The sequence below is a fragment of the Thamnophis sirtalis genome, unplaced genomic scaffold, assembly GCF_051295495.1.
Source record: "Thamnophis sirtalis isolate CommonGarterSnake01/CBP01778 unplaced genomic scaffold, rThaSir2_p1.2 scaffold_11, whole genome shotgun sequence".
Lineage (NCBI taxonomy): Eukaryota > Metazoa > Chordata > Lepidosauria > Squamata > Natricidae > Thamnophis > Thamnophis sirtalis.
In genome coordinates, this window is record NW_028261391.1 from 1,428,994 (window position 1) to 1,452,885 (window position 23,892).

General features: G+C 48.8%; 1 protein-coding gene across 1 annotated transcript in view; it reads right to left on the bottom strand.

Annotated features, from left to right (window-relative positions):
* Positions 1–1,324: 1,324 nt before the first annotated feature.
* The window catches only part of TP63 (tumor protein p63), a 99,892-nt gene continuing 77,324 nt past the window's right edge, over positions 1,325–23,892 (bottom strand). Inside the window, 8 exon segments of the mRNA XM_087726050.1 lie at positions 1,325–1,402; positions 1,404–1,472; positions 3,492–3,574; positions 6,748–6,884; positions 9,097–9,148; positions 9,151–9,205; positions 11,538–11,653; positions 12,095–12,281. Of these exon segments, the coding sequence (XP_087582176.1) occupies positions 1,325–1,402; positions 1,404–1,472; positions 3,492–3,574; positions 6,748–6,884; positions 9,097–9,148; positions 9,151–9,205; positions 11,538–11,653; positions 12,095–12,281 (777 nt within the window).

Here is a 23,892-nt window from a genome sequence, read left to right on the forward strand (position 1 = left end):
TTTCTTTTTACCAATAAAATCTTTTTTAAAAATTAAAATAAAATAAAATAAAATAAAATCCTTCCATTTCCCCACCCTCCAGTCAGAGCTGAAGAAGCTCCTTGGATGGGAAAGCGAAACGTTTCCAAAGAAAGAACAGGAAAATCCGGTTGCCTCCTGAAAAAAGCACCTTTGGGACAACCCTGACCTGGAGGACGGAGAATCTCTACAGATTTTTGCTTTGGAAATTGTGATATATATATATTTTTAACGTCTAAAAATTTCAGCTCTCCTGCCTCTCTTAAAACACTAATTCATTTTTGTAACTGAATCAGGAAACACCTTTGCTTATCTTCCACGCACCTCTGTTGACACAGATGTTTTCTGGGCTGCCCTCCCCCAAAGACCCCCATTTCTAAAGCAGGAAAGGAGGGTAGGTGGGGACCCCCAAAGCCACATCTCCATCCAGGAAGCCCACACCCAGTGGCCCCCAGCTGGGACCAGCAGTTGGAGGCCAGACAAGACTCAAAAGAACGGATCAAGATTCAAAAGAGAGGAGCCTTCCACAGCAACAGGTGGAAACCAATCCAGGGGAGAAGCAACCTAGAATCAAGGAGGAATTTCCCGGCAGTGAGGAAATTTAGCCAGCGGAACAGCTGGCCACCAGAAGCTGTAGGTGCTCCATCCCTGGAGGCTTTTAACAAGGGATTGCACAGCCCCATAGTATCTGGAATGGTGTAGGATTTCCTGCTGGAGCAGGGGGTTGGACTAGAAGACCTCGAGGTCCCTTTCCAATTCCGAGGTGGCGCAGTGGTTAAATGCAGCACTGCAGGCCACTTCAGCTGACTGTTATCTGCAGTTCAGCTGTTCAAATCTCACCGGCTCAGGGTGGACTCAGCCTTCCATCCTTCCGAGGTGGGTAAAATGAGGACCCAGATTGTTGGGGGCGATATGCTGACTCTGTAAACCGCTTAGAGAGGGCTGAAAGCCCTATGAAGCGGTATATAAGTCTATATAAGCTATTGCTATTGCTATTTTATTCTCTCCCCAACCATTGCTGGGAAATTAACTTATTTCTTCAGGCTGGAGCTGAAGTCCCAAAGTCCCAAGGTTGAAAGGCTGCCTTCTCCTCACCACTTTCTTACCAGCCTACGAAGTCTACATGGCCTCAAAGGGACACACACACACACACAAGGCAAGGCCGACCTCCTCGCCATCTCCCTTCTGGGAAAGACATTTGCCAACAACAAAGACACTCCATCCCACCACGGCAAGTCCAAAAAAAAGAGAGAGAGGCCATCCTCATGCAGGGGGCAACGCAACCCGACAGTCACAACTCAAGGACTCACTGTTTCTGCAACAAGTGTTGGTGTTGCTGCTGCTGTTGCTGTTGTTGCCGGTAGGTCTCGATTGTGTGCTGCGGGGAGGAACTGCATGAGCTCCAGGGATTCCTTGATCTTCAGCAGCATCTCGTAAGTCTCCCGGCCTCGAACCTGAGCCAAGGAGAAGGGGGGAGAACCTGAATGAGGAGCCCAGAGGAGGAGGCCATTGCCCAACACCCTCTTCCTCCTCTTTCTTCTTCCTCTTTAATATTTTCTATTGATATATAAACATTTGGAAAACAGTTGTTGTGGCCCTCCAGCGGATGGCGGGGCTGCTGTTAAGACTCAGACAATGTGGAGGTTGGGGAGGAAGATGGGGTCTGGGGGAGGCTCGGATGAGGGCTCTGTGTCGAAGGCAGAGAGTGGGGGGCAGTTATCAGCTGCCTTTGGAGTCAGACATCAGAAGAACAGCTGGAGCCTCTTCCCGATATGCCCATGCGCAGAGCTGCCAGGAGAAGGGAGCCGCTAAGGAACAAGGGTCGACTTGGGAGTGAAGCCACAGGTGGACGGTGAATGGCCCCTCCCAGAGGGGATACAAGAGGAGCAAAACACCTGCAAGAAAACCACCAAGCTCAGAGAGCATCAAGAGCCGAGGTGGCGCAGTGGTTAGGGTGCAGTATTGCAGGCCACTTCAGCTGACTGTTATCTGCAGTTCAGCGGTTCTAATCTCACTGGCTCAGGGTTGACTCAGCCTTCCATCCTTCCGAGGTGGGTGAAATGAGGACCCAGACTGTGGGGGGCGATATGCTGACTCTGTAAACCGCTTAGAGAGGGCTGAAAGACCTATGAAGCGGTATATAAGTCTAACTGCTATTGCTATTGCTATGAAGGACCCCACAATTCAACACTGAACGACGAATGTCCTTTTCCTATCAGAAAGGACCTTCCAACAGATAAAAGCATCTTTCAGTCTGAGCTCAACTCCTGGGGAACCCCATGTTTACATCTACGATGTCTTTCCTTGTTGGTCCTTTGGAAAATTGTCCTCCTGCCTTCTTCAACTATGTTCAACATACTAACAAAGCGTATGAAATTTCCTTTTCAAAGATAGGAAGGAGAGGAATAGGAGAAAGGGAAAGGCAGAGGAAGAATGGGAGGGAATGTAAGAGTAGGAAAGAGGGGAGGAATGGGAAGAAGAGGGGAAGGGTAAAGGGGAGGAAGGGGAAGGAGAGAAGGGAAAGGAGAGGAGGAAGGAAGGAGAGAAGAAAGGGGGGTAGGAAGGAGGGAGGGAAGGAGGGAGGGAAGCAAGGAGGGAAGGAAGGAGAGAAGAAAGGAGGGAAGGAAGGAGAGAAGAAAGGAGGGAAGAAAGGAGGGAAGGAAGGAGGGAAGGAAGGAGGGAATGTAGGAGAGAAGGAAGGGGGGAAGGAAGGAGGAAAGGAAGGGGGAAAGGAAGGAGAGAAGGAGAAAAGAAAGGAGGGAAGGAAGGAGGGAATGTAGGAGAGAAGGAAGGGGGGAAGGAAGGAGGAAAGGAAGGGGGAAAGGAAGGAGAGGAGAAAAGAAAGGAGGGAAGGAAGGAGGGAAGGAGAGAAGGAAGGAAGGGGAGTAGGGAGAGAAGAAACGAGGGAAGGAAAGAGGGAGGGAGGGAAGAAGAAATAGGACCATTGTAAGATAAGATGGATCTATGGGATGGTAAGAAAGCAATCTTCAAGTATATTGTCAACTGTAGGGAAAAATTGTTATAAATACATATTATTAATAATAGTTATGAGATCATATAATTTTGAATGTATATATGAAATTGATAAAATAAAATTAAAATAAAAAGAAAGAAATTTCCTTTTCTCCCAACCAAAATCTCACCAGGTCTGGCCCCGATTAGCTCCCAATAGGACACAAGTTGAGCTCACCATGTCCAAAAACACAGAAGACACCAAGTCCATATCTTGCGTAAGTAGCCAAATTCCCTTCAAATTCCCTTCCGGTCAGGAAAGGGGTAGTCCATGTTCTGAGAACCCATGAAGGGAAGGTGGCCTTGACTTCCCACCTTCCTGAATTGGCTCAGAAAGACAGCAGAAGTTCTCACACCTTCTGAGGGTTCTACCTTGCCTTGCCAGTTGGCCCTCAAGGTGTGATTCTCCCAACTACAAGGAACACCTCCACATTTTTTACCCAAGTCCTGGTTCTACTTACTGGGAGATACAGGAGTTCATCATCTGGGTTGCGTCTTTTCTTGACCGAGGTCATCTGGATGCCATGTGTGCTCTGCCGGAAAGCTGGCAACGAAGACAGAAGAAAATGGGCACCACGGAAAGTCAACTTGGCATCTTAATTCGGGAGAAGCTGTTGCCATTTCTGAGTCTGCGCCTGAAGCTCGGAAATGAACAAGAGCACGGAAGGCCCACCAAGGGAAGATCTTGGCCAACGGAAGGACGGTCAAGGAAGAGGGACTCATCTTGACCCCAGATGGAGGATATGCTCCAGGACTCAAGATGCTTCCGGTTGCTTCTCTATAGCACCAGATTTCAGCTGGAGAAACCTCTGGAGAAGATTTCTGGAGACAAGGGGGACAAGCCCACCAGGTCTTAGCAGACGATGATTTGGTCCAACTTCCATCCAACCAGTTCTTCCTCTGAACTCAACTCCCAGCAAAGTAAAACCTGGTTGTCAATCTTGGCTACCACTAGGTCAGAAGCCTCCAAAGATGGTTACGTTAAAACTTGTGGACTTCAACTCCCAGAATTCCCCAGCCAGCAATGCCATTGCTGGCTGGGGAATTCTGGGAGTTGAAGTCCACAGGTTTTAACGTAACCATCTTTGGAGATTCCTGCAGTAAATCCCTACAGGTAGTCTTTGACTTATGACCATAATAGAGCCTGTGCACTACAGTCATAAGTCGAGACAGTCATAAAGCAGGTCAACCCATGGGAGTCCTGATTTACGACCGTTTACCCCCCCCCCCCCAGAAGTCATTAAGCGATTTTGGCCGTTGTTAAGCAAACCTATTGGGTGTTTTGGCCAGAAACCGGAACTAAAGCTCCATTTACCCCCCAAAACCCAGCAAATCCGGGTCGTGTGACCGCTATGATCAGCCGTAAATGGGGGTCCGTCGTAACTTCGAAGCAACCCCTTGTTAAGTTGAGCACTGTCTCTATTTCGTCCACCTGGAAACGCAAATCTTTCAGAAGGCTCACCTCTCCTTTCACCTTCCAGAAGCTTCCGGGAAGCCCGGAAGGATGAAAATTACCCAGCAAGTGGAAAAAAGGGGTAGACTGTCCTGACCAATGGAGGCTCCATTAACACTTGTCAGGCCTAAGGGACACCGTAGCTTGTTTTTTTGGTTTTTATAAAGTCCATTTCATAACCCAGAAAGATGAAAATTGTCCAATCTCTTAGTCCAGTGTTTCTCAACCTTGTCAACTTGAAGATGTCTGGACTTCAACTCCCAGAATTCCCCAGCCAGCATTCGCTGGCTGGGGAATTCTGGGAGTTGAAGTCCAGACATCTTCAAGTTGCCAAGGTTGAGAAACACTGCATTATAGGTAGACTGCCCCGACCAATGGAGGCTCCATTGACATTCGTCAGGCCTAATTAACAACGTAGCTTGTTTCTTTTTCTTTCTCCACTTCAAACCACTGGCATTTTATCTTTTAACCTTCTGACTGGGAAGTTGGCTCTCTTACGATTGTTTACCCTGCCTTGATTGACGCCGTTAGCTGGCATTTCACTTGGGGTGATTGTGTTGCTTGTTCCACTCCACTGCACACAATCCTACAAGTTGGGACTGGGTAAGGACTTTCTTCCTCCCGTCCGGCTGACCCCGGAGCTGCACTCACACAAACGCTGAACCTGGCTAGGGAAATGGCTTTGTGGCCCATTCGTGCGAAATGCGCTGGACGGAGCACTCAAGGCAGCTGAGCTAAGCCGACAAACACTCATCCATGCGCAAAACGCAAACATCAGACGCTGATCTCCTCCTGAGCCAGTGAATTTCAACGCTGGGCTCTCGAGAATGGGTGGACTTCAACGCCCAGAATTCCCTAGCTAGTTAGTTATGCCTGATCTCTCTCTCTCTGTGTCTCTCTCTGTGTCTCTCTCTGTCTGTCTCACTCCCTTTGTCTCTCTCTCTCTCTCTCTTTTCTCTCTGTCTTTCTGCCTCTCTGTCTCTGTCTCACTTCCTCTCTCTGTGTCTCTCTCTCTGTCTCTCTGTCTTTCTGCCTCTCTCTCTGTCTGTCTCTCTGTCTCTCTCTTTCTCTCTGTCTTTCTGCCTCTCTCCGTCTCTCTCTCTCTGTCTCTCTTTCTGTCTTTCTGCCTCTCTCTCCGTCTCTGTCTCTGTGTCTCTGTCTCTCTCTGTCTCACTCCGTCTCTCCGTCTCTCTCTTTCTCTCTGTCTTTCTGCCTCTCTCTGTCTCTCTGTCTCTCTCTGTCTTTCTGCCTCTCTCTCTGTCTGTCTCTTTCTCTCTCTCTCTCTCTGTCTGTGTTTCTATTTCTGTCTTTCTGCCTCTCTCTGTCTCTCTGTCTCTCTCTGTCTTTCTGCCTCTTTCTGCCTCTCTCTGTCTCTCTGTCTCTCTCTGTCTTTCTGCCTCTCTCTCTGTCTGTCTCTTTCTGTCTCTCTCTCTCTGTCTGTGTCTCTCTCTCTGTCTTTCTGCCTCTCTCTCTCCTCTCTCTCTCCTCTCTCTGTCTTTCTGCCTCTCTCTCTGTCTCTCCTCTCTGTCTTTCTGCCTCTCTCTCTGTCTCTCTCTCTCTGTCTTTCTGTCTGTCTTTCTGTCTGTCTCTCTCTGTCTGTCTCTTTCTCTCTCTCTCTCTCTGTCTGTGTTTCTATTTCTGTCTTTCTGCCCTCCTCTGTCTCTCTGTCTCTCTCTGTCTTTCTGCCTCTTTCTGCCTCTCTCTGTCTCTCTGTCTCTCTCTGTCTTTCTGCCTCTCTCTCTGTCTGTCTCTTTCTGTCTCTCTCTCTCTCTCTGTCTGTGTCTCTCTCTCTGTCTTTCTGCCTCTCTCTCTCTCTCTCTGTCTTTCTGCCTCTCTCTCTGTCTCTCTCTCTCTGTCTTTCTGCCTCTCTCTCTGTCTCTCTCTCTCTGTCTTTCTGTCTGTCTCTCTGTCTGTCTCTCTCTGTCTGTCTCTTTGTCTCTCTCTCTTCTCTCTCTCTCTCTCTGTCTGTCTCTCTCTCTGTCTGTCTGTATCTCTCTTTCTCTCTGTCTTTCTGCCTCTCTCTGTCTCTCTCTCTGTCTCTCTGTGTCTCTGTCTCTCTCTCTTCCCCATCTGCTAAAGCGGAGGAGGGGTCGCAGAGGAAGGGACGATAGGAGAGTAAGGAGGTCAGAATGAGAAACCCCTGCAAAGGCAGGGCGTTTTGTGCCCAGGGGTTCTGGTAGGAGCTGCAGTCCACCCGTCCGCAAGGGGGAAAAAAAGAACGTTGAAATGCACCGCCATGGAGGCTACGGCTTCTGGCTACTTACGGCGCTTCGTACCGTCACCGTTCTTTGTGCCTTCGGAGACCTGTTGCTTCCGAATGCTGTCTTCGTCCGCTTTGCGATCCCGGCCCGGGCAGGCGCAGATCCGAGCCTCAAAGCATCGGCGACCGAGGACTTGACCGCTGCAGGGCGAAGAGAACAAAACCCATCATCCCCTTGAGGCCAGAATAACCCTCTCTAGAAATGCCTCGGGGATTGGCTGAACAGAGGACAAATGTCCTTCTACAGGGGAAGGACTGAACCCATCATCTGCACCTCAAAAACGGTCTGCTTTGGCTCTGCAACCCAACAAGACCGGCACGGACTTCAGAGGAGAATCAGAACTGCAGAAAAAACATTGGCTACCAACCTGCCTTCCATTGAGGAGCTGGACACTGCAGGAGCCAAAAAGAGGGCCGAGAAAATATCTACAGACCCCTCGCATCCTGGGCATCAATTGTTTCAACTCCTACCCTCAAAACGACGCAAAACGGGCATTGCACACCAGAACAACTGGACACAAGGACAGTTTTCTCCCCCCGAATGCCATCACTCTGCTAAACCACTAATTCCCACAACACGGTCAATTTTTTTTTATTAAGGCTGCATTATTTTTACTATTAGTCTCCTCATCGTTCCTATCCCCCATCTCCTCACACTTATGACTGCAGGACTGTGGGTTGTATCCTTACGATTTATATTGATTGTTTCCTGATTGCTTATTTGTACCCTGTGACTATCATTAAGTGATGTATCTTATGACTCTTGACAAATGTATCTTGTCTTTTTATGTCCCATGAGAGCATCTGCACCAAAGACAAATTCCTTGTGTGTCCAATCACACTTGGCCAATAAAGAATTCCATTCCATTCCATTCCATTCTATTCTATATTCCAATTTCTATTCTATTCATTCCGATTCTATAGTCCAATATCTATTCTATTCTATTCCATTCTTATTCTTATTATACTCTACTCTACATTCCAATATCTAATCTAATCTAATCTATTCTATTCTATTCTAATTCTTATTATACTCTACTCTACATTCCAATATCTAATCTAATCTAATCTATTCTATTCTAATTCTTATTATACTCTACTCTACATTCCAATATCTAATCTAATTTAATCTATTCTATTCTATTCTAATTCTTATTATACTCTACATTCCAATATCTATTCTATTCTATTCTATTCCATTCCATTCTTATTATGACTCTACTCTACATTCCAATATCTAATCTAATCTAATCTATTCTATTCTATTCCATTCCAATTATTATACTCTACTCTACATTCCAATATCTAATCTAATCTAATCTATTCTATTCTAATTCTTATTATACTCTACTCTACATTCCAATATCTAATCTAATCTATTCTATTCTATTCTAATTCTTATTATACTCTACTCTACATTCCAATATCTAATCTAATCTAATCTATTCTATTCTATTCTAATTCTTATTATACTCTACTCTACATTCCAATATCTAATCTAATTTAATCTATTCTATTCTATTCTAATTCTTATTATACTCTACATTCCAATATCTATTCTATTCTATTCTATTCCATTCCATTCTTATTATACTCTACTCTACATTCCAATATCTAATCTAATCTAATCTATTCTATTCTATTCCATTCCAATTATTATACTCTACATTCCAATATCTAATCTAATCTAATCTATTCTATTCTAATTCTTATTATACTCTACTCTACATTCCAATATCTATTCTATTCTATTCTATTCCTTATTCTATTCTATATGGCTCATCTGACAAACCACGAACTAACCTGCCCCAAATCACGAGTTAACCCTCATTGCTATCGATGGGGGGGGGGGGGGTGGGTGGGAATCTTCAAGTTATGGCGTTGGCGTGAAAGCCAAGTTGTATGTTGTGCGTGAAGTGGATCGTATTGAGATGGATTCACCCAGGAGATATCTTTACACCGTCAGTCCACAACTTATGACCACAACTCAAATAATGACGGCTGTAAAGCGGGTCACTCATGTGACCGTTTTGTTTCCTTCCCTCCCACCTTCCCCTTTCTTTCCTTCCTTTGAAAAAGTCTTTTAAGGAGACAGACCATTTGTGAAATGGTCTCCTGCTTGAGCAGGGGGTTGGACTAGAAGACCTCCAAGGCCCCTTCCAGCTCTATTCTGATTGACTGATGGATTAAAATGGTCTAGGGTCTCCTGCTTGAGCAGGGGGTTGGACTAGAAGACCTCCAAGGCCCCTTCCAGCTCTGTTCTGATTGATTGAATGCTACTTGTAAAGGGTACATTTGGACTCCGGCAGCCTCTGAGTTCCACTTCCAGATTTCCCGCAACCTCCCGACTTACTCTCGGGCCTCCAGCGTGACGATGATGAGGATGGGGCGGCGATTCATGCCCCAACGCAGCTGCTGTTGCACATGAAATTATAGAGGACGGTTGTGAATTCGGTGCCAACCTGGAAAGAAGAAGCAGGAAACGGTGGGTTGAATTTCCGGGTAACTTAAGAATCTCAGCTGTAGGTCTCTCTAATTGCTGGGTGCTGGGACTGCTGATGCCACGCAAAGGATAGGTAGTTTATCACACACACAACATACACACAAACACTATCCTGCTTTCCTGGATGTTTCCTCCTCTTTTTCACTGCCGTCCTTGCAGGAAACCAGGTCCTTGTTTTGGCTTGCACAATGTGGACTAGCGGCAAAAGTGCACCCTTTACAATGCAAGCAGCTTCCTGGCTTGTTAACTCGGCAGCGGCCAAGATGGGAATTTTTTTTGCAATTTCTGCCAAATCACGGCAGCTGAAAGACGAGCGTCTTGTTTGCAAGTGGGAAACGGTTCCTTACGACCACACGCAGGGGTAAAAAAGAGGGGGAAAAATAGATATGTGTGTCTCTCTCTCACACAGCTTCGAACTCATCTCTGGAAACGATGACAATCTTCTCAGCTTGATTTTTTTGGGGGGGGGGGGATTTTGCAAGATTGCAACGAGCCAAGGGATTTGGACCGTTAAAGAATAAGCTTTTCACGGAGGACTTTAAAACAAAATAATAGTCGAATGCTGGTGCATGTATGAATATACGCAGATTTTAATCTTTCTTTCTTTACAGTATATTTACTTGAACAATGTCTTGCTTTGTGCCAAATGCTCTCCCCCCCCCCCACACAACCCTTCCCAGATGCGTTTCAGACACTTAAAAAACGAGTCAGGGGATTAAAAAAAAAAAATTCAGCAACCATCTCACACACAAACGCATCTAATAATAGTTCTGCTTGAAATCGGTTTTTAACGGAGGACGCTTCCAGGCAGAATGTGGAGAAACTGCCCTGTGTGGCTACAATTTGCATCTCGTCTTTTCGAAAGAGAGGAAAGTAGATGGGGAAGGAAGGAGGAGGAGAGAGAGGGAGGGCAAGAGGAAGGGAGGAGGGAAGAAAGACAGGGAGGGAGGAGAGAGTTGGGGACTGAGAGGAAGGACAGGTGTAGGAGAAAGGCTGGCTGGAGGAGTCAAAAGAGGAATCTGCCTAGAATCCCTACAGGAGCCACAAATGAAGTCCAATGGACCATCTTAGCACATACTGACTTTTTGGTTGAGAAAATCCCTGTAGGCTTTTAGCAACAAATCGGTTCCATTGCACTTTCATGTTGGACCTGATCTTCTGGGCTCGACAAGATGGGAATTAGAGGAAGGAGATAGGAATGGGAAGAAGGGAGGGAGGAAGGGAAGGAGGGAGATGGGGAACAAAAGAAGGGCGGGAGGGAGGAAATTAGAGAATGAAGGAAGGGAGGAGGGAGGGAAAGAGGAAGGAAGGAAGGAAGGAAGGAAGGAAGGGAAGGAGGGAGATGGAGAACAAAAGAAGGAGAGGGAGGGAGGGCAGAAAGAAGGGAGGGAGGGAGGAAATTAGAGAATGAAGGAAGGGAGGAGGGAGGGAAAGAGGGAGGAAGGAAGGGAAGGAGGGAGATGGAGAACAAAAGAAGGAGAGGGAGGGAGGGCAGAAAGAAGGGAGGGAGGAAATCAGAGAATGAAGGAAGGGAGGAGGGAGGGAAAGAGGGAGGAAGGAAGGGAAGGAGGGAGATGGAGAACAAAAGAAGGAGAGAGGGAGGGCAGAAGAGTGGCAGGGAGTTAGAGAACAAAGGAAGGAGGAGGGAGAGATAGAGGGAGGAAGGAAGGAAGGGAAGGAGGAAGGGAGATGGAGAACCAAAGAAAGAGAGGGAGAGAGGGCAGAAGGAAGGGAGGGAGGGAGGAGGGAAGGAAAGAGGAAGGAAGGAAGGAAGGGAAGGAGGAAATTAGAGAATGAAGAAAGGAGGAGGGAGCAAAAGAGGGAGGGAGGAAGAAAGGGAAGGAGGGAGATGAAGAACAAAAGAAGGAGAGAGGGAAGGCAGAAGGGAGGGAGTTAGAGAACGAAGGAAGGAGGAGGGAGGGAAAGAGGAAGGAAGGAAGGAAGGAAGGGAAGGAGAGAGGGAGATGGAGAACAAAAGAAGGAGAGGGATGGAGGGCAGAAGGGAGGAAGGAAGGGAAGGAGATGGAGAACAAAAGAAGGAAGGAAAGAAGAAAGGAGATATGTAGGAGAAAGGGTGGCAGAAGCTGGGGGCAGAGTAAAAAGAGGAAGCAGCCTAGAATCCCTGGGTAGCCACTAAATCCAACCTACACGGACCCTTATCTTACTCCAAGCAGGTACAGCTGTTTCTTGAGGAGATACCTGGGAATCTTTTCACCCATAAACCCCTTTAACTTTAACCTTCAGGTCTGCACCTGGCCGTGATCCCTCCACCTGTGCTCTCCCCCACTCACCTGGGGTGGTTCGTAAGGGACCAGGACGCTCTGCCTGCCAGTGATGGGGTCTTCCACGTATTGGGCGTGGCTGTTGCCTTCCACGCGGATGAGATGACTGGGAGGAGCAATTTGGCCTGGGAAAAGAAGAGGATGGAAATCGATCCGAAATTCGAAATTCCCGCCTTCTCCGGCCTCAAGGGAAACTGGACTTTTGCAGGTAACCACAGATGAAATGTGAAATGAGAATTTGGTTTAACCTTATTCCTTTCCCTTCTTCTCTTTTTCCATTTCCTTCTCCTCTCCTGTATTCTTCTTTTCCCTCTCTCCTTCCTCCTCCTGCTCTCCTCCATTAGCGCCATCATTATTTCTGGTGAAATCCAAACTTTTTTACTACTGGTTCTCTGGGCGTGGCAGGGGAAGGATGCTGTAAAATCCCCATTTCCCCCACCCACCCACTCCAGGGCCCAGCCAGAGGTGACATTTGCCGGTTCTCTGAACTACTCAAAATTCCCGCCACCGGTTCTAACCAGAACCGGTCAGAACCGGCTGAATTCCACCCTCTGCTTCGGACTCACCTTCGTTGAATTCCCGGCTGAGTTCGTGATTCGGGCACCGCTTGACCACTTCGGTCACGTGTTCGGCCTTCTTGTAAACCGGCATGGCTCGGATGACTGCCCCCTGGGGCGGGGGGGTCATCACCTTGATCTGGATGGGGCAGGTCTTGGCGATCTGGCAGTAGAGCTTCTTCAGTTCGGTGGAGTACTGCGCCCAGAGAGAAAGGGAAAAGGAGAGCGATGAGCAGGGTGAAATCTCAAGGCCGGCTGAGCCGCTGAGCTTTCCCCCAAACCACCCACGGCTTGTTCACAGGAGGCAGAATTTGCACCCATGCCCAAGGTGCCAAGGTACAGGTAGTCCTCGACTTACGACCAAAAGGGAGCCCCAAATTCCTCATGCCAAGCGAGGCATTTGTTAAGCGAGACATTATTTAAGCGAGACATTTGTTAAGTGAGACATTAGTTAAGCGAGACATTTGTTAAATGAGACATTTGTTAAACAAGACATTTGTTAAGCGAGACATTTGTTAAGCGAAACATTTGTTAAATGAAACATTAGTTAAGTGAGAGATTTGTTAAATGAAACATTAGTTAAGCGAGAGATTTGTTAAATGAGACATTTGTTAAACGAGACATTTGTTAAACGAGACATTAGTTAAGCGAGACATTTGTTAAACGAGACATTTGTTAAGCGAGACATTATTTAAGTGAGACATTTGTTAAATGAGACATTTGTTTAAACAAGACATTTGTTAAGCGAGACATTTGTTAAGCGAAACATTTGTTAAACGAAACATTAGTTAAGTGAGAGATTTGTTAAATGAAACATTAGTTAAGCGAGAGATTTGTTAAGTGAAACATTTGTTAAACGAGACATTTGTTAAGCGAGACATTTGTTAAGTGAAACATTAGCTAAGCGAGACATTAGTTAAGCAAGAAATTAGTGAAGCGAGACATTAGTTAAGCGAATTTGGGCTAATTTTAACAACCTTTCTTGCCACAGTTGTTAAACTGTAAATCTGGATTCCCCACTGACTCTGCTTGTCGGAAGGTCGCAAAAGGGGCTCATGTGCTTCCCTGGGACCGTTGTAAGTATGAATCGGTTACCAAGTGTTTTTAATTTGGATCACGCGACTCCGGGGAATGCTTCAACGGTCGTTAAGGGCAAAAAAGCCACTTTTTGCAGCGGCGTTGTAACTTCAAACGGTCACTAAATGAATCGTTGTAAGCCGAGGACTACCGATATCCGTTCCTATTGCATGCGGGGTGTAGAGTGGGGGTCTCCCTCCAGGACAGGCCTTTGCAAAAGCTTCTGGTTTTTATGGATTTAAAGCAAATATATTCTTCAATTGCACAATTGCCAGAGGCAGCTGGGCAGTTGACAATCAAACCCTGTTAAAAGTCAAATAAAGTCAAATAAAGGGAGCATTATTCTGCTTGCACTGTAGCCCGGAGCAGGTTCGGAAGCCTCGCGGGGAGTGGGAATCGGGGATGGCAAAGACGGGGGCTTCGTGGAACCCACAGCGGCCCAAACCCCTGCAAGGAGGGGGGGGTAAGAAATGGCCCCCAAGGGTTCACAATCCACTTCCGATTCCTTAGCTTAGATCAAACCAGGATTTCCTTCCCCCAGAGAAGGTGGAACAGTTGGTAGGCAGGAAGGGAGGAAAAAAGGAAAGAAGAGAGATGGGAAGGAGAGGGAGGGAAGAGAGGAAGGAGAGGGGAAGGAAGGAGGGAGGGAAGGAAGGAGATGGGAATGAGAGGGAGGGAGGAGAGAGAGGAAGGAGAGGGGAAGGAGGGAGGGAGGGAAGGTGAGAGGGAAGGAAGGAAGGAAGGAAGGAAGGAAGGAAGGAGATGGGAATGAGAGGGAGGGAAGAGTGGAAGGAGAGGGGAAGGAGGGAGGGAAGGAAGGAGATGGGAATGAGAGGGAAGGAGGGAAGAGAGGAAGGAGAGGGGAAAGAAGGAGGGAGGGAAGGAAGGAAGGAGATGGGAATGAGAGGGAGGGAGGAAAGAGAGGAAGGAGAGGGGAAGGAGGGAGGGAAGGAAGGAGATGGGAAGGTGGGAGGAAAGGAAGGAAGGAGGGAAAGAAGGAGATGGGAATGAGAGGGAGGGAAGAGAGGAAGGAGAGGGGAAGGAGGGAGGGAAGGAAGGAGATGGGAATGGGAGGGAGGGAGGGAGGAAAGGAGAGAAGAGAGGAAGGAGAAGGGAAGGAGGGAGATGGGAATGAGAAGAAGGAAGGAGCGGGATGAAGGAAATAGGAACAAAGAAGAAAAGGATAGAGGGAGGGAGGAAGATGGAAATAGGAACAAGGGAGGGAGGGAGAAAGAAAGGAAGGGGAGGGAGGGAGAAATGAGGGAGGGAGGAAATAGGAAGAAAAAGAAAGAAAGGGAAAGGTGGAGGGAGAAAGGAAAAGGGAAGGCAGGGATGGAAATAGAACGAGGGAGGGGAGAAGGAAGAAAAGCAAAAGGTAGAGGAGAAAGTAAGGAAAAAGAAGAAGAAAAAGGAATAAGAGAAGAAGAAAGATGAAAAGGAGAAGGAAACGGAGAAGACAAAAAAGGAAGAAGGGAAGGAAGAAGGGAAGGAATGGTGGTTGTGTGAAGGAGGAGGAGCAGGAGACTTAGGGGTCCAGGAAGAAGAGGAGTGGGGGGGGTGGAGCTGAAGAAAGGGGAGGAGATGGAGAAGGAAGAAGAGGCAGAAGGGAGAAGAAAAGGAGGACGGAGAGAATAAACCCACCAGCAGAAAGCTTTCCTAGCCACGTGCCAGCTGTGGAGGGAGGGCAAGACTCCAGCATGCCCAAATCACACCTTAGGGTGCCCCCTCCCTCCGCCAGAGGATGCCAAGGATGCCTTGGAAAGCCCCTGGCCCTGCACCCTCACCAGAGCTGGCGTGGGCATCCTTTGTGCCAGCTGGCCCTTTGAGAGAGAACGCCGTGTCTGTTTGCTCACGGATGCCAATCCTGGACTGGCCGCAACACAAAAGGACTGCCAGGAACGAGCCAAGCCAGCCCCGGGGCAGCCTGTCCAGATAACATCCCTTGGCAGGAGGTGCCCGTGGGTGGGAAGGTGGCAGCTGGGAAAACACAAGCCGCAGGGCCAAGGCATTCGACCCACCCACGCACCCTCAATGCCCCCTGGCATCGAAGAACGACAGCAGCACACACACACACACACACCGGTCCAACACCCCCCCTCCCCTGCCCCCTTGAAAAACCCACCAGCCCAAGCCCCTTTTCCTCCCCCCCCCCCCGGAGTCTTTGGGTGTGGCTGCCCAGGGCCCAGAGTATTTTCTCTCTCCCCCCCACCTTCCTTCCTTCCTTCTCCGTCTCTTAAGCCCTCTTTTTAAGTGCGACAATGTGAGATTGTGCAACCGCCTTCTCTGTGTGTGTGTGTGTGCGCGCGCGCGCGTGTGGTGCCCGCAGGCTATGGATTTATGGACACAAAGGGTTTACACAGCCTGCGGAAACACAAAACGTGCCAGGCCGGATAATTGGGGGGGGGAGGGAGGGGGGAAGAGAGAAAAAGAGCAGAAGAAGAAAGAAGGGAGGAAGAAGAAGAAAAAATAACACAAGGTGGGTTGCGACATTCGGAGCAAAGAGGAAACGGGATGGTGTTTTTTTTTCTCCTGCCCCCTCCCCCAAAATGTGCTTTTAAAATAACTAAGTAAGTAAATAAAGGCCTGGTGGAAAAAAAATTATTTTATCGGAATGAAGACCCAGGCGGTGGGCAGAAAAGGGGCACTTTTATTTTGCCTTAAAGAAGCATTGGGCAGCTGTTCTCTTCGTTGCAAAATGAATAAAAGCATTCCTTAGTTTGCAATTATTTGCAACAGCCCTGGGGGGGGGGGGGAAACTGACTTATGACCGGTCCTCGCACTTATATCCACTTTTTCACTTACAAGAATTCATTTAGTCACCGTTCAAAGTTAACAGTGGACCGGAAAAAAAAAAACTGGCTTATTAAGTATTTGAGGAGCCTGCCCACGAAGAAGAGGATTAGGTTTAGGTTTAGGTTTATTGGGATTTATATGCCGCCCTTTTCCCTGAGGGGACTCAGGGCGGCTTACAACCACAGGGGAGGGGAAGGTGCAAGGTCAAAACCAAAACAATTGGTGAACAAAAGAAAAATAATAAAACACAACTTTCATTCAGCAATCAAACACTCGGGCGGGTGATTGGAAACCTATTCCCAGGCCTGCTGGGAGAGCCAGATCTTGAGGGCTGCGCGGAAGGTCTGGATCGTGGTGAGGGTGCGGATCTCCATGGGGAGCTCGTTCCATAGGGCCGGGGCAGCAGCAGAGAAGGCTCTCCTCCGTGTGGTCGCCAGTCGGCATTGACTGGCTGATGGAATTCGGAGGAGGCCCAGTCTGTGCGATCTGATTGGTCGATTTAGGGAGGTAATCGGCAGAAGGCGGTCTCTCAAGTACCCAGATCCACTACCATGGAGTGCTTTAAAGATGGTCATCAGTATCCTGAAGCGCACCCGGAGACCAACAGGTAGCCAGTGCAGCTCGCGGAGGACAGGTGTAACGTGGGCGAACCGAGGTGCGCCCACTATCACTCGCGCGGCCGCATTCTGGACTAGCTGTAGTCGCCGGATGCACTTCAGGGGCAACCCCATGTAGAGCCCATTGCAGTATTCCAGTCTGGAGATCACAAGGGCTCGAGTGACTGTTGTGAGGGCCCCCCGATCTAGGTAGGGCCGCAACTGGCGGACCAGGCGAACCTGGGCAAATGCCCCCCTGGTCACAGCTGACAGCTGGTGGTCAAAAGTCAGCTGTGGATCCAGGAGGACTCCTAAGTTGCGGACCCTATCTGAGGGGTATAAAATTTGACCCCCCAGCCTAAGCGTTGGTGTATTAGCCAAATTATTGGGGGGAAACACAACAGCCACTCGGTTTTATCCGGGTTGAGCACCAGTTTGTTAGCACTCATCCAGTTCTTAACGGCCTCCAGACCCTGGTTCATCACGTCCACCGCTTCATTGAGTTGGCACGGGGCGGACAGATACAATTGCGTATCGTCCGCGTATTGATGGTATTTTATGGAGGGAGGGAGTCAAATTATTCTCCAAAAGCCACCTGAGGGCAGGACACGAAACAATGGATGGAAACTAATCAAAAGAGAGAAGCTACCTAGAACGAAGGAGGAATTTCCTGACAATGAAGACCATTAACCGAGTGGAACAGAAGTTGCCACCAGGAGTTGGGAATGCTCCATCACTGGAGGCTTTCCAGAAAAAAGATTGGATTGAAATGGTCTCCTGCCTGAGCAGAGGGTTGGGCTAGAAGACCTCAAGGGTCCCTTCCAACTCTTTATGATTCTGTTCATCTATTCTTCAAGAACCAGAAGGGGGGAGAAGACGAAGCAACGGGTGGAAACTAATCCAGGACAGAAGCAACGTAGAACGAAGGAGGAATTATCCTGACAGGGAGGAAAATTAACCAGTGGGACAGAAGTTGCCTCCAGAAGTTATGGGAGCTTCATCCCTGGAGGATTTTCAGAAAAGATTGGATTGAAATGGTTTAAAGCCGGGATGGCCCACCCGTGGCACGGATGACAGAGATGGCATCTCTGTGGGCATGTGCGTCATCACCCGCTGCTCTTCTGGTTTCTGGCCCATACATGCGCGCCAGGTAGCTGGTCTTCGCAGGAGCTGGAGCACCGAAAAATGGCCAAAAACCAGGCCGTTTTTTACGCTGTTTTCACGACATTTTGGGGGGCTGTTTTTGGCCTGTAAACAGCAGAAAAACAGCCTGAAAGGGACCCCCCCAAAACAGGCACCCACACACTGGGCAGCTGGTCTTTTGAGTTTCGGGGGCTCCCAGCACCCCCCCCCCACACGCATGCATGCCTGTTCCACTTTGGTGCTGAAAAGGTTTACCATCCCCAGTCTAGGGTCTCCCGCTTGAGCAGAGGGCTGGACTAGAAGACCTCCAAGGCCCCTTCCGGCTCTATTCTGAATCAAATCTTCCCACGCCATCCTAAAAGCAGGAATCCGGGAACCCTCGCAAAGCTTTGTTTAAAACCTGCGTGTTGGAAAACGGGGCTCCAAGAACCCCGATCTCTGCCAACTCAAGAACTCTGCTTCATGCCAAACGCGCATGAACACATCCCAGGCTCTGTGCGCCCAAATGCATCCCGCTGCGGCCTCTGTGGCTATTTGCATCCTCCCCACGGGGACACCGTTCGCCTGCCAGGTAGCCCCCACCCCCCCGTCATCACACCTGGTGTGTGTGTGTGAGAGAGAGAGAGAGAGAGAGGGAGGGAGGGAGGGAGGGAGGGAGAGAAATGGGCTACATTACACCTCTTGGCTTCCCCAGCGAGTCCCACAGCCGTCCGGGGCGCATGCTGGCCTCCCCTCACACCTGTCTGCTATTTTAAACAAGCCGCCCCCTTCCTCCCTCCCTCTCCCCCCCCCCCCGTCCCCCGTCTCTGCACAGCCTGTTGACAAAAAGTTTGCAAAACTCACACGTCCCACAACTCCCAGGGATTAAAACGCCAAAGAGAGCAGGGAGAGGCGGACGAAAAATAAAAAAAGAAGTTAGTTTTTTCTTTTTTAAAAAAAAGACCCCATCCCCCCCCCAAAAGGAAAAAAAAGGTGACAGAATAACAGAGTTGGAAGGGACCTCAGAGGTCTTCTAGTCCAGCCCCCTGCTCGGGCAGGGAACCCTACACCAGTGTTTCTCAACCTTGGCAACTTGAAGATGTCCGGACTTCAACTCCCAGAATACCCCAGCCAGCGAATGCTGGCTGGGGGATTCTGGGAATTGAAGTCCGGACATCTTCAAGTTGACAAGGTTGAGAAACACTGCCCTACCCCACTTCAGGAAAAGGGTTGTCAATATAATGCACAGCAAAAAAGCGAATTACAGCCACTCCTCACACTTACGACCATCCGAACGTTTCACACACACCCCCTTTGCAACCCTGGGAGAAAATCATTATGGTATAGAAATAATGCATATTATTTCCCTAGCGAGGAAGATAAAGCAGGATTGTTTTATTCAAAAGATATTTAAGTATTTTCTTTTCCCTTTGGGTATCCCTTCTGGATGTTGTGGTGAATTAAAAAAACGAAGCTTTTGAGCTTGGTTTTTGTGCACCAGATAAGTTTTCTCGTTGTAGAAAGGGAGAGTTATATAGCAATAGCAATAGCAATAGCAGTGGACTTATATACCGCTTCATAGGCCTTTCAGGCCTCTCTAAGCGGTTTACAGAGAGTCAGCATATTGCCCCCAACAATCTGGGTCCTCATTTTACCCACCTCGGAAGGATGGAAGGCTGAGTCAACCCTGAGCCGGTGAGATTTGAACCGCTGAACTGCTGATCTAGCAGTAGCCTGCAGTGCTGCATTTAACCACTGCGCCACCTTGGCTCTATACTACAGGTAGCAGCCACAGGTGGGCCTGGGAACACTTCTTGTTGAGCAATTTTCTACGTTAACACCACAGCCGTGCTTACAATCTTGACTTTCAGCTTTCCCTATGGCTTTCTAGGCCTGGTGTGTGTGTGTGTGTGTGTGTCTTTGTGTGTGTGTATTGGGTGTTCAGTTGCTGAACGAGGCCGCTGCTAAGCGAGGACTGCCTGTATAATGTGTAAAATGTTGAGGTTGCAGTGGTATTTTTTCTTGCACAGTGCTAAAAAGTCAACCCTTTTAATTCCCTTCTACCTCACGTTTTCTTTTCTTTTTACTTTTTCCTTTTTCTGTTTCTACATATAGATACAAATGACAATAAAAAGCATAAAATGGGGAAAAAGGAATCCTGGGAGAAATATATAATATAAATATAAATATAAATATAAATATAAATATAAATATAAGTATAAGTATAAGTATAAGTATAAGTATAAGTATAAGTATAAGTATAAGTATAAGTATAAGTATAAGTATATGTATATATGTATATATGTATATATGTATATATGTATATATGTATATATGTATATATGTATATGTATGTATATATAGTGTTTGCAGCATCCTCGTGGGGGGGGAGGAGGAGTGATTGTCCCTTTTGACTTTCCCAGCAAGCAAATTCCATGGGGGACGTTCAGATTCGCTTAACGACCGGGGGATTCGCTTAACGACCGCAGGTGATCTTTGCTGAACCGTGGCAAGGAAGGGCAAACCCCCCCACCCCTCCCCCCACACCCCGGCACAACTCAACCTAACAACTTCACTCCTCGGAAGCGCCTCGCTGAGCTGCGGGAAATTCTGTCCCCAATTGTGGGCGTTAAGTCGAGGACTTAACCCTGTGGTCGTAAGTCGAGGCCCACCGGGAACGCCAGGCGAAGGACTTACTTTGCAAACCCCCCCCCCCATTCAGAGCAAATTGCAAAGGAACCCGCACCCAATTGGGGAGGGGGGGGAGAGGAGGGTCTCCCATTTGCAAGCGTGCCAGCCGAGCGCCCTCTGGGTCAGCAACGGGAGCCCCCTTTGCGGAGCCCGAGCCCTCCCTCCCTCTCCTGCCAGCCCCACGCCAGCCAGCCTCCCCGCACAAGGCCCACCCCATGCCGCCTGTTGCCGCCTGTCAGTTGTGGGGATTAATTACCCAGTGAGTGCTGGGCGAGGCGCATTCCTCCCCAGGGCCGCACCCAGCCGAGAGATGCTGACATCAGGCCTGGGGAAGGGGGGACGGGGGGGGGGGGAGAAAGGGGGCGTTTGCCTGCATCCGAATCACCACAGATGTGGGGAGGGGAGACCCGGGGGGGGGCTGCAAAGCCCAAAGGAAGCCACAGACGGGAAAGGCGCCCCCCCCCCCCCGCCCCAAATCGCATGTGCCTGGAAAGGGTTTTCCTGGCTGGATTGTATTCAGGCTCTGGTTACTCCGAGTAGAACTGGAGAAAATTAGGAACCAGAAACAAACTGTGGGGGGATTTGGGGGAGGGGCGGGGGGGCGCCTCTGTGATCTCAGTGGTTTTCTTGCAGATGTTTAATCACCCAACTAGGTAACACTATCAGGTGCTGGAAGGGAGTGGGGTTTGCAGAGAGGAGGAGGAGGAGAACTGTGGGGTCCTTGGTGCTCTCTGAGCTTGGTGGTTTTCTTCCAGACGTTTCACGACCCAACTAGGGAACAACATCAGTGCCAGAAGACTATGGGGTTTGAAGAGCAAAGGAGGAGGAGGAGGAGGAGGAGGAGGGGGAAGAGGAAGAGGAGGAGGAGGAGGAGGAGGAGGGGAGGAGGAGGAGGAGGAGGAGGAGGAGGAGGAGGAGGAGGAGGGAGGAGGAGGGAGGAAAAGGACTGTGGGGTCTTGGTGCTCTCTGAGCTTGGTGGTTTTCTTGCAGACGTTTCACGACCCAACTAGGGAACATCATCAGTGCTAGAAGGGAATGGGGCTTGCCCTGATGATGTTCCCTAGTTGGGTCGTGAAACGTCTGCAAGAAAACCAGGCCAGCTCAGACAGCGCCAAGGACCCCCACAGTCGTCTTCTTCTCCCTCCTCCTCTTTTTCTTCTCCTTCTCCCCCATCCCACTTCCTTCCAGAACTGATGATGTTCCCTAGTTGGGTTGTGAAACGTCTGCAAGAAAACCAGCCAGCTCAGAGAGCACCAAGGAGTTCACTGTGCTCCTCTTCCTCCTGCAATTGCCCCTCTTCTTTCTCTTCCTCCACCTCCTCCTTCTCTTTCTTTTCTTTCCCTCCACCTCCTCTTTCTCCTTTCCCTTCTCCTGCTTCCTCCTCCTCCTGTCCTTTCCAGCACTGATAAGGTTCCCTAGTTGGGCCATGAAATGTCTGCAAGGAAATAACAGGCTCAGAGAACATCAAGGACCCCACGGTTCTTTTCCTTGCCCTCCCTCCCTCCCTCCTCCTCCTCCTCTTCCTCCTGCAAACCCCTCTCCCTTCTAGCACTGATGACGTCCCCTAGTTGGGTCATGAAAACGTCTGCAAGAAAACAATTAAGCTCGGAGAACACCAAGGACCCCACAGTCCTCCTCTTCCTCCTTCTCCCTCCCCCCCGCTTTCCTTCTCCTTTTGCTCCAATTCTTTCTGCCGCTGATGATGTTCCCTAGTTGGGTCATGAGACGTCTGCAAGAAAGCCACCAAGGAGCCCTCAGTTCTTTTTTTTTGTAAGCCGCCCGGAGTCCTTCGGGATTGGGCGGCTTATAAATTTTATTAATAAATAAATAATAAACAAATAAATATACAATAAGCAAAATAAGATGGATATTTACAGGTCTGATGACATAAACAATGTTGATGTGATGATCGAAAGATGTTACGGAAGGGGGAAAAAAACAATAAAAAAAACCAGCTGCAAATAAATTATCTAAAAGAGATATTTTTTTAAAAAATAAATCAAATGGATTAGGTAAAGGAGAGGAGGTCAAAGGGAACTTCCGGTCCCACACTTTGTTTCGATCATGTGTGTGAAGTTGTAATAAAAAATAAATAAAACTTTGGATTGTGAAGAATTGGGATCTCGGTTGGCACTGGGTTACGTGCCAGGAATGGTGCCCCTTCGGCCCTGGGGCTCAACCCCCACCCACCCACCGGTGCCAATCTTAACCAAGGATTATCGGGGAGATGTGTGGGTGCAAGCAGGAGGAGGAAGGAGGCTGGGGAGCCCGTCCATCCAAACCAACCTTAATGACGTTGTGCATTGAAGTCACAAAAGTGGGCACCATGGAAGGTCACCCAGGCGCCAAGAGGCAAATCTGCCTCCTCTGATCTCAGTGGCCAGCGGGTCCCAGATGTGTGTTGACATACACAACTGACCCCAGGGAGCCTCCACTCTGCCTTTGCTTCATTGCCTGCAAAGTGAGTCTCCTTCAAGAATTGCAACACAAACACAACACAACCTGGCAGCTCACTCCAAGCAAGTCCCCTTCAAGAATTGTGAGTCAAGGGCAACACAACGCAACACAACCAGGCGGCTCAGCCAGTCTCCTGCCAAGCTGGCAGCATGTTCTGTGTGAGCCCCATTCAACAATCGCAACACAACGCAACACAACGCAATACAACCAGACGACTCAGCCAGTAGCACAAGAGTCCCATTCAAGGATTGTGTGTCAAGCACAACACAACGCAACCAATCGGAAGCCCCCTGCTGGCTCACTTCCAGATCCAGAATCTGCACTGCAACGCCTCATTCCCAAAGCCACAAGCGCATATAGCTAGTTCTCAAATTACAATGCTTCATTTAGTGACCGTTCCAAGTTATGACGGCCCTGAAAGAGGCGACTTAAGACCGTTTTTCACACTTAGGAGTGTTGCAGTGTTCCCAGGAGTCATGTGAACTGATTCATACTTATGACGGGGTCACACAATCCCCCTTCTGTGACCTTCTGACGAGCAATGGGGAAGCCAGATTCGCTTAACAACCCTTGCTTAACAACTGCACCGATTCACTTAGCAACCGTGGCAAGAAAGGTCGCAAAGTGGGGCAAAACTCACATCACATGTCTAAATGGAAATTTGGGGCTCCTTTACGGTTGTAAATCGAGGACCTCCTGTTCCGAGTCACAATGGATGGCAAAAAGCCTACTTACGACTGGGATTCGAAGTTCTGACCGGCAACCCCAGGCCCCCCACGGGTCACACAGCCGCATTTCGAGCATTTAACAACTGACCTCCATTTAAGTCTGTTTGCATCATACGACCACGGTTTCTGGGTTTTTCGTCGGAAACCAGCATGTACAGACGGTCCTCGGCTTACGACCGCAATGGAGACAGACATTTCTGTTGTTAAGTGAGGTATTTGTCAAGGGAGCTTTGCCCCGTTTTACGACCTTTCTCGACACTGTCGTTAAGCGAATCTGACTTCCCCATTGCTCTGCGGAAGGTCGCAAGAGGGGAATCATGAGACACAGCAACGGTCGTAAGTA